General features: G+C 37.4%; 1 protein-coding gene across 2 annotated transcripts; it reads right to left on the bottom strand.

The window, feature by feature from the left end:
• Positions 1–17,318: 17,318 nt before the first annotated feature.
• Positions 17,319–21,496, bottom strand: LOC105215198 (anosmin-1). 2 transcript variants are annotated; one of them, XM_011188997.3, is made up of 7 exons: positions 21,297–21,496; positions 19,452–20,116; positions 19,233–19,351; positions 18,965–19,158; positions 17,788–18,134; positions 17,659–17,725; positions 17,319–17,594 (listed from the first exon to the last, which is right to left on the bottom strand). In XM_011188997.3, the coding sequence occupies exons 2-7, from the start codon at positions 20,111–20,113 to the stop codon at positions 17,418–17,420; spliced, it is 1,566 nt and encodes a 521-aa protein (XP_011187299.1). In that variant the 5' UTR covers positions 20,114–20,116; positions 21,297–21,496; the 3' UTR covers positions 17,319–17,417. The 2 variants fall into 2 exon arrangements, with proteins under 2 accessions (XP_011187299.1, XP_054087509.1); XM_054231534.1 differs by lacking the exon at positions 21,297–21,496 and adding an exon at positions 21,028–21,066.
• Between the last annotated feature and the right edge of the window lie 276 nt (positions 21,497–21,772).

The following is a 21,772-nucleotide window of genomic DNA, read 5'->3' as shown; positions in this document are numbered from 1 at the left end:
CCAAGTATCCTCTGGGTAGCCAACAGACATCCGTCTGGAAGCGAGCTAAAGTGAGAAGGCGAATCCCGCTTATGCGGTTGTGCGTAGGGCTTGGGACCCACCACATAAAAACGAATAACCAGTGAATAAGAAACACAGGCCTCGGATGAGAAACCCCCCTTTTGATGACGACCACGGCAAACGTATAAAGGACTATGATTTAAGGGCATGCACCTGGAATGTCCGGACCCTTAATTGGGAAGGTGCCTCTGCCCAGCTGGTTGATGTCCTCGTAAGAGTAAAGGCTGACATCACCGCAATCCAAGAAATGCGATGGACGGGACAAGGACGGAAGAAGGTGGGTCCTTGTGACATCTACTACAGCGGCCATATAAAGGAGCGCAAATTCGGTGTGGGATTCGTGGTGGGAGAGAGACTCCGTCGTCGAGTCCTGGCATTCACTCCGGTGGATGAACGTCTAGCCACAATCCGCATCAAAGCGAGGTTCTTCAACATATCGCTGATTTGCGCCCACGCCTCGACGGAAGAGAAAGACGAAGTGATCAAAGATACCTTCTATGAGCGCCTAGAACGTACCTATGAGCGCTGCCCCCGCCACGATGTCAAAATCGTGCTTGGCGATTTCAACGCTAGGGTGGGTAAAGAAGGTGTCTTTGGCACAATAGTCGGAAAATTCAGCCTCCATGACGAAACATCACCAAACGGTCTGAGGCTGATCGACTTCGCCGCGGCCCGAAATATGGTCATCTGTAGTACTAGATTCCAGCATAAGAAAATCCATCAAGCTACTTGGCTGTCCCCGGATCGAATCACTCGCAGCCAGATCGATCATGTTGTGATAGATGGACGACATGTCTCCAGTGTTTTTGATGTGCGTACGCTTCGTGGTCGCAACATCGACTCGGACCACTATCTTGTAGCAGCTAAGATACGCACCCGCCTCTGTGTAGAAAAGCGCACACGTCAACAAACACAAGGAAGGTTCGACATCGAGAAGCTGCAATCACAACCGACAGCCGAACGATTTTCTACTCGACTTGCACTCCTGCTCTCTGAGAGCACTCATCAGCATCTCGGTATAAGGGAGCTGTGGGACGGCATATCAAACTCCTTACGTACAGCTGCAACCGAAACCATTGGCTTTCGGAAAAGCCAAAAAAACAGCTGGTATGATGAGGATTGTCGTCTCGCAGTGGAGAGAAAACAGACTGCCTACCTCGCAATGTTGCGATCGACCGCAACACGAGCGGGATGGGAAAGATACCGAGAGCTGAAGAGGGAAGCGAGACGCATTTGCAGAAAAAGAAAGAAAGAGGCCGAAATGCGTGAGTATGAAGAGCTTGACAAGCTGGCCGACAGGGGTAATGCTCGAAAATTTTACGAAAAGATCCGGCGACTAACTGAAGGTTTAAGACCGGAGCACACTCCTGTAGGACCCCCAGCGGTGATCTAGTGGTTGATGACCAGAGTATACTGTGTTTGTGGAGGGAACACTTCTCCAGCCTGCTGAATGGCAGTGAAAGTACAACACCAGGAGATGGCGAACCCGATTCCCCAATCGACGACGATGGAACAGATGTTCCATTGCCCGACCGTGAAGAAATTAGAATAGCAATTACCCGCTTGAAGAACAACAAGGCGGCGGGGGCCGATGGATTGCCGGCCGAGCTATTCAAATACGGCGGCGAAGAGCTGATAAGGTGCATGCATCAGCTTCTTTGCGAAATATGGTCGGAAGAAAGCATGCCCGACGATTGGAATCTCAGTGTACTCTGCCCAATACACAAAAAGGGAGACCCCACAATTTGCGCCAATTACCGTGGGATAAGCCTCCTTAACATCGCTTATAAGGTTCTATCGAGCGTACTGTGTGAAAGACTAAAGCCCACCGTCAACAAACTGATTGGACCTTATCAGTGCGGCTTTAGACCTGGAAAATCAACAACTGACCAGATATTTACCATGCGCCAAATCTTGGAGAAGACCCGTGAAAAAAGGATCGACACACACCATCTATTTGTCGACTTTCAAGCTGCTTTCGACAGCACGAAAAGGAGCTGCCTTTATGCCGCGATGTCTGAATTTGGTATCCCCGCAAAACTAATACGGCTGTGTAAGTTGACGTTGAGCAACACCAAAAGCTCCGTCAGGATCGGGAAGGACCTCTCCGAGCCGTTCGATACCAAACGAGGTTTCAGACAAGGTGACTATCGTGCGACTTCTTTAACTTGATGCTGGAGAAAATTATAAGAGCTGCAGAGCTAAATAGAGAAGGTACAATCTTCTACAAGAGTGTACAGCTACTGGCGTACGCCAATGATATCGATATCATTGGAAACAACACCCGCGCCGTTAGTTCTGCTTTTTCCCGTCTGGATAAGGAAGCGAAGCGAATGGGTCTGGTGGTGAACGAGGACAAGACGAAATATCTCCTGTCATCAAACAAACAGTCAGCGCATTCGCGTCTTGGCTCCCACGTCACTGTTGACAGTCATAACTTTGAAGTTGTAGATAATTTCGTATACCTAGGAACCAACATTAACACCGATAATAATGTCAGCCTTGAAATCCAACGCAGAATCACTCTTGCCAACAGGTGCTACTATGGACTGAGTAGGCAATTGAAAAGTAAAGTCCTTTCTCGACGAACAAAAACTAAACTCTACAAGTCCCTCATCATACCCGTCCTACTTTATGGTGCAGAAGCGTGGACGGTGTCAACATCCGATGAGACGGCACTAGGAGTTTTCGACAGAAAGGTTTTGCGCAAGATTTATGGTCCCTTAAACATTGGCAACGGCGAATACCGCAGACGAGGGAACGATGAGCTGTATGTGTTATTCGACGACATAGACATAGTCCAGAGAGTAAAAAGACAGCGGCTACGCTGGCTAGGTCATGTTGTTCGAAAGGATGAAAGTGTTCCAGCTCTGAGAGTATTCGATGCAGTACCCGCTGGTGGAAGCCGAGGAAGAGGGAGACCTCCACTCCGGTGGAAGGACCAGGTGGAGAAGGACCTGTCTTCACTTGGTATTACCAATTGGCGCCAAACCGCCAAAAGGAGAGATGCGTGGCGCACTGTTGTGGACTCGGCTATAACCGCGTAAGCGGTTTCTACGCCAGTTAAGAAGAAGAATGTGGGGATTGGATGGGGAAACTATAATGGCAAATCATGTTCAGGTTATCGCTTTCTTAAATTTTTTTACAAAGCCTCTCTGAGAGTTTTGACGCTCCAGCTATGACCATGAGTAGTATTTTGGCGCGTCATCGCCATACGAGTGCAATTACTGTGCTATATGAGCTTTAGGATCTAGTAGTCCGATGTGGCCAATTTTTTTTTTTCTATATATTTAAAATCTTTTTCTAGATTTTTAGTGAAAATTTCATAGAGATATCTCAACGGGAAGTATTTATGACCGCCCCTTCATACATTGCACCACTGTGCAATGGTAGCGTTTCGCTTTCATCTGTCACAGCCTGAAAATAAGGACGTTCTGAATGTTTATGGCAAAAAAAAACATATCTGAATTTTATAATTTCAATAGAAACATTGAATGGAACAACTTGATGCAATTTTATTTCACTAAACGAAACAAATACTCATCTGAACTTAGTTTAACTTAACATTAATTAACTAAGCTTGACTTAAAATAATTACACTAAACTAACCAATAAGATATGTTAGGTTAATAATTGTATAAATACCTAACATAGGCAAATAAGTTGCAGAATATAGTCTTTAGTGACGAAAAAAATTATATTTGGTCGGCCCAAACCATTGCAAGAAATTTATTATTATCAATAGAATAGGGAGATTATCAATAGGAACGACGATCTTATGCTTATATTTCCGATGCAGTGGGAACAAGTGTTACTTTTTGATGTCGCACGGGACATTGAAATATAAGATAATAAGAGAACAAAAACTTACAGTTATTTGTAATCGCATGCTTTCTTCTACATTTTATTTTGCTCTTTGTACCCTTATAAAGGTTTTACACAAAGCCGAAAATTATACATGATATGTTTCTTTAACAATTTTGCCGAAAAAACAAATGCAGTAGAAAAATCGAAATGAGAAAAGTAGCTCCTATGCGACTTGGTTTTCTTATATCTCGTAATTGGTTATGAATTAACTTAAAATTAATTTAATATAAATAAATTTAAATATTTTCCTATGGAAATATGCAAACACTTTGTAATTCTAGTAATGTTTAATATTTTGTCCATGGTGGACCTTCTGGCAGAAATGCCAGAGTTTTTTTTAGTTTAACTTAGACTTTAGTTTTGTTTTTTTTTTGTTAAAAGAAATAATTGAAATTTCTTATTGTTTTTTATATCTTATATAATAATGATAATAAACCTGAATACCCATGCACATATTTCAATAAGTTCATGCACATATAATTATTTGTATTAGGTAAATATTTTATTATTTTTCCTTTTCTAATACTCATATGTGTTAATAGGTACTTGAATGTAAATAATTGCACTCTGGCAAAATTCTTTGAAAAGTGTCATCGGTCAAGTGCAAGTTTCGAATTTCAGAGAAACATGACTTTCAACTCGTTAATGCCACGTGTTGCGGCGATAAATTATATCAACTAAATAATTTATTACACCTAACCATATCTAAGTCAACATGCACATATGTATGTACATATAATCCTTCATTTGAATTTCCACTTGAATTTTCTGCTGCCGACATTAATCGGAATCATTTCGTATTTGCAGTTTGCCTAGCAAGAGGACTGCGGTAACAAATAAAGTCATATATACATATATATATATACACATATACTTGTATATGTATTTGTACAATGTTCCATATGCACAAGCCTTCATGAATGTACGTACATATATATTATATATGTATGTATGTAGTGATCAATGAAACTGTGTATAAATTTATGTAGAATGACCAACTATGATTAATTCCTACGTGGCGTATGAGCGACGTTAGGTCAGAGAGACTATATTGGTTGGGCATAGTTCGTTACACTACCGAAGCTATATATATGTACAAACACAGTAACCAGAGAAGCTAGTCAGGAAAAATTACAACTAGAAATACGACTGTGAGTACAGCTAGGGATATAAACATTGAATTTATACCATTTTATTTTTAAATTAATAAGGTCGCCGAATCAGAATTTCAGGTAGCTATGGGCCTGGAAATGAATTCCCGTTCCTGAGGCTATAAATTTAACTGGCTCCTTTTTAACAAGTTTTAAACTCACAAATTTCTATTCGAAATTTTACAAGTTTTATCATTCAGCATAACGAAACCTAAAAAAATACATTTTATACACTGATATATGGAAAAGAGGCAATTGATAGACCAGTTGTGCTACTAGTTATAGATTACTTTATAAGTAGTTCATTTGACTGTCTGGTATAAATTCAGTAGTTAGTTCGCAAACGCTGATGGGTGTCAATTGGGGACGTATAAGTGCTAACTGTGAAATTGATTTTCAATTTCCAAAAAATATCCATACACAAACGTTACTACTCGTGCACATATATATTTATATGAATATGTAAATGTACGTACATATATTTACACACGAATTTTGATGGCCGGCAAGCGTATGTGGGTGTTTCTCACATGACCGGGTTGTAAGGGCGTACTTAATTGTATTGACTCGATGGCATAGGCCGTGCAAACAAATATAGTATAAACGAGTTGAAATTTTTATATTTGTAGTACATATAAATTTTGTGGCGATTACTAACACTAGGGATAGTTTTACAAGTGAATATTTATGTATTTAGATGTTCTAGTTTTATTATCGGATTAATGACATAGCTATATTTGCAATATTCGCACTAAGCAATCGAGTAAACTATCATTTATTACTAATCGATTATAACACCCTGAAAAAAAAACAACAACGAACAACATTCGATATTTCTGTTGTAATGCAAGTATAAGAGTATAATAGTTTTGTCCACATAACGGTTGTTTGTAAGTCATAAAACTAAACGAGTTAGATATGTATATAGTTAGTTATATATACTAAAGTGATCAGGGTGACGAGTAAAGTTTAAATCCGGATGTCCGTCTGTCCGCCCGTACAAGCTGTAACTTGAGTAAAAATTGAGATATCTTAATGAAACTTGCAACACGTGTTCCTTAGCACCATAAGAAGGTTAAGTTCAAAAATTGGACCACTGCCACGCCCACAAAATGGCGATAACCGAAAACATATGAAGTGCTATAACTAAGCCATAAATTAAGCTATGAAAGTAAAATTTGGTACAAACGATTGTTCTAGGAAGGGGCATATTTGGATGTAATTTTTTTGGGAAAGTGGCCCCGCCCCCTACAAAGTTTTTTGTATATATCTCGTAAACTACTAAAGCTATATCAACGAAACTTTCAGGAGTCGTTTTTTCAGGCATTTCCTTATATATTCCAAAAATGGAGGAAATCGGATTATAACCGCGCCCACCTCCCATACAAAGGTTATGTTGAAAAAAACCACCAGAAGCCTTAAATTTCATTACAAAGAAGATACAGAAGAGCTCCACTCAAAATGGTATAAACAAATTTAAATGGGCTTAGTTCCGCCCACTTATGTGTCAAAAACCATATCTCCGAAACTACTCCACCAATTTCAATGAAACATGGTTTGTAATAGTTTCCTTACATCCCAATGATATGTTGTGAAAATAGGCCAAATCGGTTCACAACCACGCCTACTTCCCATATACCAGAACTTTGAAGACTATCTGAATCGTTTACTTTACAATATATAAAGTAAGCACTAGTGAATTTATAGGAACAGGGGGGTTACTGTGTAAAGCGTTACTAATAGAAATGCGTTACGAAAGTGAATTGCGTTGCGAAGGGAAATCGGTACTCTGTAAAACTTTCTAATTGTAGAAAAAGTTGTATTGTTTTTTCGTTCACATATTTTCAAAAAAGTTAACATTACTGGCAGAAAAAAATGAGAATGTAAGCAAATTCAATAATAGAAAAGTCAAACACGTAAGGAAGGGTGCAACCGAATATTTTATACTATCATATTATTATCTACTAGCAGACCGCTCCGGCTTCGCACGGGTTAAAACAAACATTTCAAAAGTTATAAGTTTTTACACACTTACACACTCTCCTATACATAAGTATGTACTTTTCCGTTCCTTGCGTTTCTTCATTTTAAAAAAGTTAAATGAGGAAAATTCTATTTTATTTGATTACGACCTCAAGTCTTTAATGTCAGATGTATTTCTCTCTGACTATGAAGGTGTTGGGAACGCTCAGAGTTCGACTCCCTAGTGCGAGCTTGTATATTTCTAGCAATTTGTTCTTCAAGCCGCAGCACACGCTCCAAATTCGACCCTCAAGCGCGTACTTGGGAGGTTTTGAAATCATCGCCCTTCTAAAAATCGCCAAAAACGGACCATAAGTATTTAAGGCACCATATATCGAATATGAGGACCTCAGAGCTTCGAATACATTTTTTACCGGAAATATAGGTGAGTCTCATTCAGAGGGAATATTTTTCTTCTAATAATATGTGTCCGTGCAATGAGTAAAATAACTTCCCCTAGCTCCCATATACCTAATGTTCGAGGTTTGAAACTTTCAATGGATTTATACCATATATATGTACATATATGCCGAACCTGTCAGTCAAATTGTGGTTATATTAATAAAATTAAATACATAAATTGCGAGAGTATAAAATGTTCAGTTACACCCGAACTTAGCCCTTTCTTACTTGTTTTTGTTTTTCTATAAGTGAGCATATAGTCATGGATATAGTGTACCTAGGTGGTCAAAATGGATGAAATCGGTTCTTTTCGTTATTCTATTGGACTTTATGTCGAATATATGTATGTAAAATTGTGTGATATCTTAATAAAACTATATCAATAAATTGCGAGAATATAATATGTTCGATTGCACCCGAACTTAGTTTTTCCTTACCTGTTTATATTAATATGGGTGCAGATCTTCTTTACCATATTTAGTATAAAATTTTGTGTTTAAATATTTTTATTTACCTAGTTAGCGCACTTAACCGTGGGATAAGCCTCCTCAACATCGCGTAAAAGGTTCTGTCGAGCGTACTGTGTGAAAGACTAAAGCCCACCGTCTACAAACTGATTGGACCTTATAAGTGTGGCTTTAGACCTGGAAAATCAACAACAGGCCAGATATTCACCATGCGCAAAATTTTGGAGAAGAGCCGTGAAAATAGGATCGACACACACCATCTCTTTGACGACTTTAAAGCTGCTTTCGACAGCACGAAAAGGAGCTGCCTTTAAGCCGCGATGTCTGAATTTGGTATCCCCGCAAAACTAACACGGCTGTGTAAGCTGACGTTGAGCAACACCAAAAGCTCCGTCAGGATCAGGAAGGACCTCTCCGAGCCGTTCGATATCAAACGAGGTTTCAGACTGATGTTGGAAAAAATAGTTCGAGCCGCAGAGCTAAACAGAGAAGGAACAATCTTCTATAAGAGTGTACAGCTGGAGTACGCCGATGATATCGATATCATTGGAAACAACACTCGCGCCGTTAGTTCTGCTTTTTCCAGACTGAATAAGGAAGCGAAGCGTATGGGTCTGGTGATGAACGAGGACAAGACGAAATATCTCCTGTCATCAAACAAACAGTCAGCGCACTCGCGTCTTGGCTCCCACGTCACTGTTGACAGTCATAACTTTGAAGTTGTAGCTAATTTCGTCTACCTGGGAACCATTAACAGCAATAACAATGTCAGTCCTAAAGTCCTCTCTCAATGACCAAAAACCAAACTCTACAAGTCTCTCATCAGTCCCGTCCTGCTTTATGGTGCAGAAGCTTGGACGATGTCAACATCAGATGAGACGGCACTAGGAGTTTTCGAGAGAAGGGTTTTGCGGAAGATTTATGGTCCCTTAAACATTGGCAACGGCGAATACCGCAGATGAGGGAACGATGAGCTGTATGTGTTATTCGACGACATAGACATAGTCCAGAGAGTAAAAAGACAGCGGCTACGCTGGCTAGGTCATGTTGTTCGAAAGGATGAAAGTGTTCCAGCTCTGAGAGTATTCGATGCAGTACCCGCTGGTGGAAGCCGAGGAAGAGGGAGACCTCCGCTCCGATGGAAGGACCAGGTGGAGAGGGACCTGACTTCGCTTGGTATAACCAATTGGCGCCAAACTGCCAGAAGGACGGATACGTGGCGCACTGTAGTGGATTCGGCTATAACCGCGTAAGCGTTGTCTACGCCAGTCAAGAAGAAGAAGAAGAAGTTACATTTAGTAGTCTTCAACATATTCTTCGATTTCATCGTCATCCTTATCATCTTTATATCTAACAAGTAAGGAAGGGCTAAGTTCGGGTGTAACAGAACATTTTATACTCACGCAATTTATTTATTTAACTTTATTTATATTATATAATACACAATTTGACCCACATATTCGTCATATATGTATATTGTATAAAGTGCATTGAAAGTTGGAAACCCTAATATTAGGTTAGAAGCACCGAGGTCCTCGTGTTCGATATATGGGACCTTAAAAACCTATGGTCCGATTTCGGCAATTTTTAGAATAGGGCTGCCACAGTATTAACATAGTATTTGTGCAAAGTTCTGCACCGATATCTTCACTAGTACTTGCTTTATATGTTGTAATGTAAACGATTCAGATCGTCTTCAAAGTTCTGTTATATAGGAAGTAGGCGTGGTTGTGAAGCGATTTGGCCTATTTTCACAACATATTTGGGATGTAAGGAAACTATTACAAACCAAGTTTCATTGAAATCGGTCGAGTAGTTCCTGAGATATGCTCGCACAATTTTTTGCAGGGAAGTAATCACATACATATGTACATATGGATGTATATGAGAAATACATAATTAGAAAAAAACTACACCAAATTATATTTGACACAACGCCAAAGGCAGCTTAAGCTGAAATCATATTTTCGATGACAGAGTGGAGAAGATTTTTCTAATTTTTACATTTATCATAGTAAATAATGTGTTCAAGTGCTTAAGATATATGAATATATTATACAGATTGACTCTATAGTTCATTTATCACCAAAACTACAAATAAAAAGATGGTATATGACAAGACAGACAAGGCACCTTCCTAAAGAAATAGCGATTAAAAATGCATATATTATAGAGCGTTGCGTGAAATAGGAAGCAATTTAAAATCATGTAATTAATTCCACGACATTTATTCTAAATATGAAAAATATTTTGTTTTGCGTATAAAATAAAAATGGCCAACTGAATACAGTAGTTTTCCGAAATAACGAATATTCGTTTTAACGAAACCCGCTTATAACGAACAAGCAAATTTGTTGCATTGAGTACCTTAAATAACGAACATCGGGGATTCGTAAATACTTGGTTTAACGAACAACAAGAAGAAGACATATGAAGAAAGAATTGAAAATAAAACTAGAAAAAATTCAAAAGAAGTGTGCAAATTGAAAAAATTTTGAATTTTATAAAAAAGCTTAAAATTATTGATCAGCACCAAATAGAAGTGTCAGAATTGGTCCATTTTGTAAGAATTTATTGGATTTGAATTGTTTTGTTAATTCAATTTATTAAACTGCAATTTACGAATATTTAACTAATTTTTATTGAAAAACATACCTCTAAGTGAGTACTCGAATTAACGAAAAATTCGATGTAACGAACAGGCTTGACAATTAATGTGTTCGTTATTTCGGAAAACTACTGTATTTCAATAAATTAAATTTTGGTTCCTTCCTAACATCCATATGTCATACATCCAATCAGGAAATATAATCCGTAATTTAACCGGCATATGACACAAATACGTAACTTGTGTTTTAACCGATAGTTGATTTGCATGTATTGAAGTGTAGTCGACAACAGAAAGCCAAGGTCATTTGAGTCGTTATCGTCGTATTTTTTTATATCCAACTAAAATTAGGAGATAAAGTTATTATCTTGATTTTAAATCAAGTACAGTTTTAGAAGTATGTAAATATAACCGTATTTTAAATTTTTTATAACTTATATAATCCTATAATCAATATTAGTAAGCTCACTTTCGAAATTTTAAGGGAAATTTTTCGATTTGGGCAACAACAATAAACTGCGAAAAACGGCTAAATTACTTGTTTCCTTATTATTAAACTCTCAAAAAAAAATTATATTTGGTCCAGTAAAAAAATTTGGTCCAGAAAAAAGTCGATTACTTGGTGTTAGTAATAGTCTTTGAAGGTATATGGCTTTGATATGTATACATTTGAACTACCATAACGCGAACTCTTGAATTGGCATACAAATTTCATTCCATAAATCGAACTTTTCGGCCAGGATATATACAAAATTTAAAATTTTACTATCGATATTTTAATGAATTTTCCATAACTGGAAGTCTCTCTAACTCGAACTTTTTTTTTAAGGATTATGGTGATTTGAGTTAGCGAAGTTCAACTGCATACAAATTTTAATATAATAAAAAATAAAAGGGATCTATATTAAAATTTTATATTATATTTATAATAGCGGTTAATAGCATTAGTTAGACCCATGTTTCAACGGATTCGTCAAGCGTTGGAGAGTAACCAATCGAACAAACTATAAAATAAACTGGCAGTACTCGTGATGCCAACTTGTACTCTAACGCATCAATTAATGTGTGCGCTACTTTTTTTGGAGTTAAAATACTTTAATCTACAAAATAAAATATAGTTTTAATCTTTAGTTTCGCACTAAGCGCCCGACCCCTTTGATACAAAAATCTCCTCGTCTGAACTATCTCCAATATTTAATAAGTGCAATTGATATCCAAATATTTGCTTTATATATATACATATGTACGTCCAAGCAAATTTGTCGTTGTTGTTTGGCGTTGGATAGTCGTTGTTAGAGCGACGATTTATTTATATATATTCATCAATACATACACATCTAAATAGATATATGTATGTATATGATAGATAGACTGAGTATACCAATATGTGGCTTAGCCGCTTCGAATATGTACTTCATTGCCGCAACGTCATGCCAAGCGGATTAATTAATTATCGGTGTGGTTTTGTATTTTGCTCGCCAGCCTACACACATCACATAGAAACACACCTACACATTGATATTGTATATGTATACACATAGAGATAATATTTATTTGTTGGCATTTGAGTGGCATGAAATTTTAATGTGGCATATTGTCGGTTGTTTTTGTGCAACAGTCGGCCGCCAGCCACACTGTGTGGCTGATGAGCGACGAGATTATTTATTTGTTGCCACTTCAGCATTCTGCCAGCTCGTGCTGATTCCTTTGCTGATTTATGCCATTAAAGCAATTAGTTTGTAAAATTTACAGTTTATTCGATTTATTAAATTTGTAATATGAACACGCCACCAGAAGAAGTCACTAATTAGTTAATTACAATTAATAATGTTCAGCGCATTATTTTCATGGAAATATTTGTGTAATCAATTCGCAATGATGGCTAAACTTTTTCAAGCGTTTCAGCGATGCGCCAAATTGTTGTTTCAAAGTTTAAATTTGCGGTAATTTAAATTTTAATCAATTAGTACATTTGAAAAGTACTTCTTTTTTTATTAATTTATTTTAATGTTTGTTGAATTCATATATGTATAAGGGGCAACAATTTATGAAATATTTCTATGCTGTATGACATATCAAAAAAATCATTCAATTTTAGAAATTCAAAACATTTGGCGCTTGTAAAAAACGCTTAATTTACTATATAGAAAGTGAAAAAAGAAATAGAAATCAACGGATCCTCAAATTTTTATACTCTCTCAACAAAAGTTGCTAAGAGAGTATTATAGTTTTGTTCACATAACGGTTGTTTGTAAGTGATAAAAATGGTCAGGATGACGAGACGATTTGAAATCTGTCTGTCCGTCCGTCCGCCTGTCTGTGCAACGGATAACTTGAGTAAAAATTAAGATATCATGATGAAACTTGTAACATACATTCCTTGGCACCCTGAGGAGGTTGGTAAAAGGGTGAAATTGGACCACTGTTACACCCACAAAATGGCGAAAACCGAAAACCTGTGTTATAAGTAAGTTAAGTGTTATAACTAAGCCATAAATAAAGCCATAAAAGTAAAAGTTGGCATAAAGAATCGCACTAGGAAGGGGCATATTCGAATGTAATTATAACATATCTTGCAAACCAATAAAGCTATATATACCAAACTTCCTACAGTCGTCCTTCACCTCAATATTAGCACTTTGTATAACAATTTGAATTGTTGTCAGATTAGACGCAATACTCATATTTGGGCATTTAAATTAATTCACCCAATATTTATAGTGTTTATAAATTATTATATAATAAACGTTTAATATAAAGAGTACGATTTAAATCTATGTTAGCAATCTTATAGTATGTTAAAACAACCGTTTTCCGTGCTTTTAGTGATAAATAAGGTGTAATAATACGAGTTAACTGGCAACTAATAAAAGTTTTTATATTTTTTCATGGAAAATTATTTGCCATTTAGCTAAACGTCAAAATCTTTTCGATCCAGTCTACTGTCAAAGTTAAGAAGGTAATTAATGTTATCTCTGATATGGAGTAACTTGCTAACATAAAGGGGTTACAAGGGTTCAATCATTTATTTTTTTTATTTTGTAATTTAAATATTATTTCAAACTTTGTATTGTATTAAAGATACACATGAAATGTGGGATTACAGATATTTAAAAAAATAATAATGAAAACTCTGCCATTGTTAAAGTTCAAGGGGAAAGGGAAATGGCTGCATAGTTGAAGTTGAAAAATATAAGTCCCTGTAAATTGTTCCTCGAGAATTTGTCTAAAACTTGATCAGTTGAGGAGTTCTCGATAAATCTTAGCAATTATGAAATAAGGATCAAATTGGAAGACATTTTTACCTTAGACTTTTTCTTCACTGGCGTAGACACCGCTTATGCGGTTATAGCCGAATCCACAACAGCGCGCGAATAACACATACAGCTCATCATTCCATCGTCTACGGTATTCGCCGTTGCCAATGTTTAAGGGACCGTAAATCTTCCGCAAAACCTTTCTCTCGAAAACTCCTAGTGTGTCATCGGATGTAGACATCATCCACGCTTCTGCACCATAAAATAGGACGTGAATGATGAGAGACTTGCAGAGTTTAGTTTTTGTTCGTCGAGAGAGGACTTTACTTTTCAATTACCTACTCAGTCCATAGTAGCACCTGTTGGCAAGAGTAATTCTGCGTTGGATTTCAAGGCTGACATTATTATTGGTGTTGATGCTGGTGCCTAGGTATACGAAATTATCTAGTTATTACTGCCAACAGTGACGTGGGAGCCAAGACTAGAATGCGCTGACTTTTTTTTTGATGACAGGAGATATTTCGTCTTGTTCTTTTTCACCACCAGACCCGTACGCTTCGCTTCGTTATCCAGTCTGGAAAAAGCATAACAAACAGCTCAGGTGTTGTTTCCAATGATATGGATATCATCGGCGCACGGCAGCAGCTTTACACACTTATAGAAGATAGATAGAGAAGGTATTCTCTATTTAGCTCTGCAGCTCGTATTATTTTCTCCAGCATGAGGTTAAAGAAATTATACGATAGTGAGTCACATTGTCTGAAACCTCGTTTGGTATCGAACGGTTCGGAGAGGTCCTTCCCGATTCTGACGGAGCTTTTGGTGTTTCTCAACGTCAGCTTGCACAGCCGTATTAGTTTTGCAAGGATACCAAATTCAGACATAGTGGCATAGAGACAACACCTTTTCGTGATATCAAGCTCTTCATACTCACGCATTTTGACCTCTTTCTTTTTTTTGTCTGCAAATGCGCCTCGCTTCCCTCTTCAGCTCACGGTATCTGTGCCATCCTGCACGTGTTGCGGTCTATCGCAACATTGCGAGGTGGGCAGTCTGTTTTCTCTCCATTGCGAGACGACAATCCTCATCATACCAGCAGTTTTGTTTGACATTTCCGAAAGCCAATAGTTTCGGTTGCAGCTGTACGTAAGGAGCTTATAGCCTCATACCGAGATGCTGATGAGTGCTCTCAGAGAGAGGAGTGCAAGTCGAGTAGAAAATCGTTCGGCTGTCGGTTGTGATTGCAGCTTCTCGATGTCGAACCTTCCTTGTGTTTGTTGACGTGTGCGCTTTTTTACACGGAGGCGGGTGCATACCTTAGCTGCTACAAGATAGTGGTCCGAGTGGATGTTAGGACCACGGAGCGTACGCACATCAAAAACACTGGAGATATGTCGTCCATCTATCACAACATGATTGATCTGGTTGCGACATCAACCTAGTGGGCAGAGGCTCCTTCCCAATTAAGGGTCCGGACATTCCAGGTGCATACCCTTAATTCGTAGTCCTTTATATGTTTGAAGTGGTCGTCATCAAAATTGGGGTCTCTCATCCGAGACTGTTGCTTCCTTTTCATTAGGGGGGTGTTTTTATGTGGTGGAGCAGGATTCGCCTTCTCACTTTAGCTCGCCTCCAAACGGATGTCGGTTGGCTACCCAGAGGTTTAGTAGTATTATAATACTACGGTTGTATTAATTTCTGTTAATCGACTGGATTCAAAGTAGATTTTTTGATATTGATATAAGAGCAAAGGGACAATATCAATATAATTATTGCGCAATAATGAATGCATTCTTCAAATAGTGCGAGTATAGAAGCAATATTCGGCATGGCCGAAACTCTTTCTTACTTGTTTTGTGAGTAGAAATGTGACATCTTTAACATATCTCCAAAATCCAATCGTAAAACCCAGTCCCTGCAATCGCAAAATATCTGCCTAAACATTTATTACACTTAATTTATTTGAGTTTATCATTTAAATTTATGGTTATTGAATAATACAATAAAACTTTCAATTCCATAAGAACGTTCGCCTCACCCCAAACAATCTGACAACTGGTCAATCAGCAACGCAGTTACTGCAATGGCTTAGTTCAAATTACCACTACTGTGGCTCTCGTTGTTTTATTGTTATTTCTATTGTCTCTATCCCTTCATTATACTATTAACATATATAAACTGGTGTATTGACGACGGCTTTGCCTTATCGATAAATCTGTTTGTCCTCTGTTTTGCCAGCAAAGCATTTATTTCGTACGTACCTACCCTCGAAGCACACTCATCTCTTTGCGCTAAACATTCGAAGGCATAGGCCGATTGCAAAATTAGCCGATTGACTAATAGTTTTGCTACCTGGTTTACTATGAAACCTACCCTGAAAATCATGACGATATTTTCTGTGGTAGGGAAATCAGGAGGTATGTATTGCTATTGTAATATACACATATGTTATTTTTTTGTATCTTACTATTTATCTCTTATTGTTATTATTTAAACTTCTGTAGAGTACCTTGGAAATTACGAAGGATTTTATGACACACTTCAAAGAAATAGAACTCTTTATGAGGGACCACCAGCACACACATGGCAGCTCTTGAATCTCTACAGGTTTCTCTTCGTCCCAAATGCGACAATTTCGCTTGTTTCCATTGAGTCAGAAACGGGCCTCATCGCTGAACAGAATTTGGCTCGAAAACGTCGGAGCTTTTTGGAACTTTTAAAGAGCCCATAAAGCAAAGCGATGTCGCTTGGGTAGGTCGAGGGCTTTCAGTTCTTGCACAAGATGTATTGTGAACGCTTTCAATTATAGATCTCTACGTAAGATGCGCAAAGTTGTTCCATATGTCAGACCGAGAAGCGGCGAACGGCGCCGATTCGACTCTCCACGACCCTCAAGGTCTCCGTCGAATATTATCCAATAACGAATGCTGTGTCTCAAGATGAGTGATAGTGCTGCGAATGGTACTCTCAGTAGACCGATTATGTTCCATAAGTTGAGCGCAGCGCCCGAAACACATTCTCAACAGAATGTAAATTTGCGTAATAAAGTTGAACAATTTTTAAACGTTGTTCAGTTGTAAGTCTTTTAATTATGAAATGCCAAACAATACCGAACAAAAATAACATGACAGCTTGACACGATCCATGCGTGATCTGTCAAAAAAGGCTATTGAAAAAAGTTAGAATGTATACTTTGTAGTAAACTATTTCTTGATATTTGTTTTAGAACCAAAGAACTGAACACGATGCTAATGCAGTACATATATAATATTTTAAACAGATTAAGAAATACATCAATCGATACAATAAAACTAGAAACAGTTCGCAAGAAACGCGTGTTACTACAGAAACGTAAGTAGTCTGATAAGTTCCATACAGTTCATAATAACACCGCAATCAATGAACACAATAAAGAGCCAAAGATGTTCTGAGGTATGATCAGTATAACGCCCTAACGGTAACTCTGCTGAATAATACAAATTAATTTTGATAAAATAATACGTTTTTATTATAAAATTGTCCTGTAAAAAAAAAACGATTATTAATTTATTAAAAATAGTTGTATATAATTGAACAGCTTAGTTCAACACCTTAACGACACTTTAGGAAAGCGATTTTTGAAGGTTTCACATTTTGGCGTGGTAAATACGAAAGAACCATTTCCAGCACGCGCTGACTCAGCGCTCAAAGAGTTGGCTTTGAAAGCTTTGAGTACATAAGTGGTATCAAATTTGAACTGATTGAATTCGATTGCGTCTTGCTGCATAAACAAAAGAAAAATATATTTTAAGCCAGTGTAAGCTTCGACAATTTGATATGCTCACCTTGACCCGTATAGCGCTATATTCGCGTTGCTCGCAGTTGCTCTCTTTCGGACACAGTTCGAATACTCTGAATTTAAGCGTAAAATTGGTTAAATTATCATTTTAAATGGTTTTTTAATCGCTACTCACTTCTCTTTATGTGGTAAAAATCCCGTTATTTGTACAATCATACCAAACTTCCGACTATACCGATAATGCACTTCATATCCTTTAGGCGCTGTTTTTGCTAATGCTGTTGGCATGTGCGCTCCTTCAATCGTTCGCGAGCTAGTGTCAATGTGTTGTTGTTGTTGGTCATGCCCGTGATTTTGACGCGAACATTTGAGTGGCTTGTTTGGCTCCGCCGGTTGGGTGGTGTTATAGAGCAATGAGCACTTGTCTGATTTTAAACGGCGACTGCCATTGATGGATATCGACTGGACTTGTATGTAGTAGCTGGACTCTGGTAAAAGTTCCGTTATCTCAAAATAGTGTGTCTATTAATTTGAAGAAAAATGTATAAAAAATATTTGAAAATTAAAAAAAAAAGATATAAGTAATTATTACGTATCGAATCTTTGGTAGGCGATCGAAATCAAAATATTTAAATATTCACTCGTAAAATGGACATAGACCTCTCATAACAGTTAAATATAGATAAAGACTGTGATAGTGACGTCTTTTAAGACTCTTAAACGAAAATAATGTTTGAATTTCGAGATTTTGCAACAAACAATTCGAGAAGAGTTAAACTGAGGGTTTCGCAAGGTCTTTTTCATAACCTTATTCGGCTTAATTTCAAGATCTCGTACTTTCACCAATCATCAGAGCTGATAGCTTTACGTTGGATACAGAAATTAATGGCCTGTGCTTAAAGTCATGGTCTTACCTTTCTTGCTTATTCTCTCTTAAAAGGCTGGAACTTTGTCTCCCAAAGTCCACGTTTATTTTCTTTAAAAACTTGACTATGGTGCTAGACCGGATCTCAATATTTATTATATATCTTTTGAGTACCTAAAAAATCCAAATGCTCTATGATAAAAATCCAATCCTCAAAAGCATTTAAAAATCGCTAATCTGTTCGTTGGTAACTGGTAGGACCTGATGAAAAATTAATAAGCCAAACCTCGTATCACGACCAACAACAAATCTTCATATAGATATACTTATAGATAATATACATATACATTCGCTCCGATAATGTATGGAGATACATTTTTGTTTCTTAACGGCATAGGTATGACAAGTTGACTTTTTGACATAACCCGTGTTATTAAAAATTTAGATAGATAAATGGTCCGAGTAGTATGTTCTATAGTGTACTTACATCCTTGACATATGTTTCATTCGTTATAACCGATTCGTCGTTATTCCTGACATAAAGCGACCATATCACTTTATACTTTTCAATTGGCAAATTCGACTTCGATGGACACCAAGCAATTTTCACCTTGTAGTGACGACCGTTAAAAACTGTGGCGACCACTTGCACATCAGCTGGAGATTTCGGTGGCTTGGGATCTAAGAAAATAAATAAAATACGTAAATATTAGTATGATTAAAAGAGACGCTTCGTAGACGAAACGGCTACTCACTGTGTGTTAAGCGAAACACTTTGGAGGGCTCAGAATAACCACGAAAACCATATGCATTAATTGCTGCTACACGCGCTTGATACCAGTAACCGGGTTTAAGATTAAAAGAGATATCTATTCTATAATAGTGAGAAAAAACTAAGAAGTCAGAGAATCATTTTACGATATAGTGCTTTAGAAGCAAGCAGACAAACTCGGGATCGGGAAACAAGGCATTACCTTTTGCTGCGTGCATCAGAAATCTCAGCAATTTTCTCCACCAGTTGACATTGCCAAGGGCTAAGCTTCCGCTCAGCGTATGAAACACCAAAGTGGTACCGCACTTCCACATGACAATAGTAAGTAGAATTGGCCGACGACTCAATGGTGATTTCCACCTTGTTTCCACGCCCCAATTTTGAATTTACGATTTTCGGTATTGGTGGCAACAAGGCATCCTCCCGTACACCAAAGGCATCGACACAGACAGGTCCACAGCCAATGTCGCAACACTTTTGCACCAGCGGACAATCGGAGTCGTATATACAGTTGTCGAGGCAGGTAAGCTGTTGCAATGGCGAGAATTCGGGTAGCGTAAAATTTCGTTTGCTGGGACAGAAGCCACGACGCGGTTCGCGATAAATGAACGCTTGGCACTGTTGAAAACAGACTTGTGGATCTTCCGTGGTCGTTTTCACACTGTCGACCGCACACTTGGCATTGCATTGTAGCTCTACGATTTTCTCCTTAACATCAATGGCTGAGCAGTGTTGAATAGCTGCTGTGTTATGGTGCGAAACGTGGGCGAGCTGCTTGCCTATTACGTGCTGGACATATTGCAATAAGAACAGCGTAATGCAAATAGATGCGGACACAGGTTGAACGGTGAGGTCGAAAGCCATTTTCTACAAATTTAAAGAAGAAGGAATGGTAAAGTATTTCTTATAATTGTTATTGAAATATATGATTATTATTGAAATAAATTACTGTAAAACTATTGTGACTAATTTATCATAATTACGAACTAATAAAGTGTAGATTTTGTTTATCTTATTAAATAGTACCGTATGCTTAAAATATTTTTAAAAAATTTAAAGAAATAAAATTCTAAGAGATATAGCCTATGGAAATTCCGCCCATCAGGCCACATTAGTTACAATTTAAAACTTTAAACGCATCAAACTCAAAACTCAATTGTGGACAGAATATCTCAAAAACTGTGAAGCGATTTTGTTCAAATTTTGCACACTTTTTTGGAATAACATTATTGAGTTAATGAACGAGATATTTTTTTTAATCTTATTACAACTATTGTTTTTTTTTTCAAGCCAAAGGCGAAAATTATATTATATTATATTATATTTTATTATATTATTATAAAGTGAAGGAATAAGATGGAATTCAAAATTTAGGAATAAAACTTTACACAAATACTGTATATGATCTGTGACATCACTTGTGAAAAAATTGTCGAAATCGGACTATAACTTTTCAATGCCCCATATATCGAATATGAAGAACTCACGAAACAGACACGAATCCGTATCTTCCGGAGATGCTGATAATGATGAATCTTGAGGAAACATATTAAAACTTAGTCGCAAGGTAATCTGACGAAATTTAGGGCAAAACTTCGAGAAATCTGCCGCACCTTTATATATTCATGGGGAGGTACATATAATGAAGTGCACACACTATAGGATCTGGATATAAGTCCAATATCCAATCAACAATATAATGAGGGTTTTCTCTCGATATAGAGTTGACATTCCCCGAATATATTTGTAATAAAAAACGAATAACCGCTCAAAGTCACCTGAAAACTTGTAAGTCGCTCCATTTAACGAAAAATATCATGACGCTGTCAGTAAATTAGATAGGAAAACAGGTTATAAATAGATTATATACATATGAAAGTATGTATATATATCATTGCACTTATTTAAGAAGTATTTACACAATTTAAGGCAACATTCAGTTAAGTTCGCCATCACAATAAATAAAAAAATTTAGAGAATAATTGTAAAACAATCCGTATATCTTATAAAGTGTGAAATGCAAAGAGTACTTGTAATACTTATTTACCAAATTCCGGAAATGAGATTATATATATACGTTCTTTAACAGCGAACTAAATAACAGTTTTATGCGCGATCAATCTCGAAATGCACCCGCGATACATAGCACGCAACTTAAGAGAAGCAATACTAAAGACTAATCGCGGTCCAAGTGCTGTACTGACTTGTTGCTCTGTTGATCTCTGATCGAATGTACAAGATTGGCGATCGAATTGAAATTTCGCGCGAGTGCAGGCGTTGCGCTTTGCATTGCAATTCTTCGCATCTTTCCTCGCCGAGAGTGCGGGGAGCGATCTGCTGTGAGTATCTCTAGCGCGGTAAAGAAATTGGCGCGAGCATTTTGCTCAGAAACTAGCCACATATTATGTGTATATATAAAACATTGATACATACTCACAAACGACAGTTGCATTGTAGAGACCACAGCTGCCCATTGATTCCCATATTTATACTTATTTTATGTGATTAAATTCGTTTCATTCA

This window comes from Zeugodacus cucurbitae, chromosome 5, assembly GCF_028554725.1.
Source record: "Zeugodacus cucurbitae isolate PBARC_wt_2022May chromosome 5, idZeuCucr1.2, whole genome shotgun sequence".
In the NCBI taxonomy this organism is placed as follows: domain Eukaryota; kingdom Metazoa; phylum Arthropoda; class Insecta; order Diptera; family Tephritidae; genus Zeugodacus; species Zeugodacus cucurbitae.
Note: the sequence above shows the minus strand (reverse complement) of the source record. Positions and strands in the feature narration are given on the sequence as shown.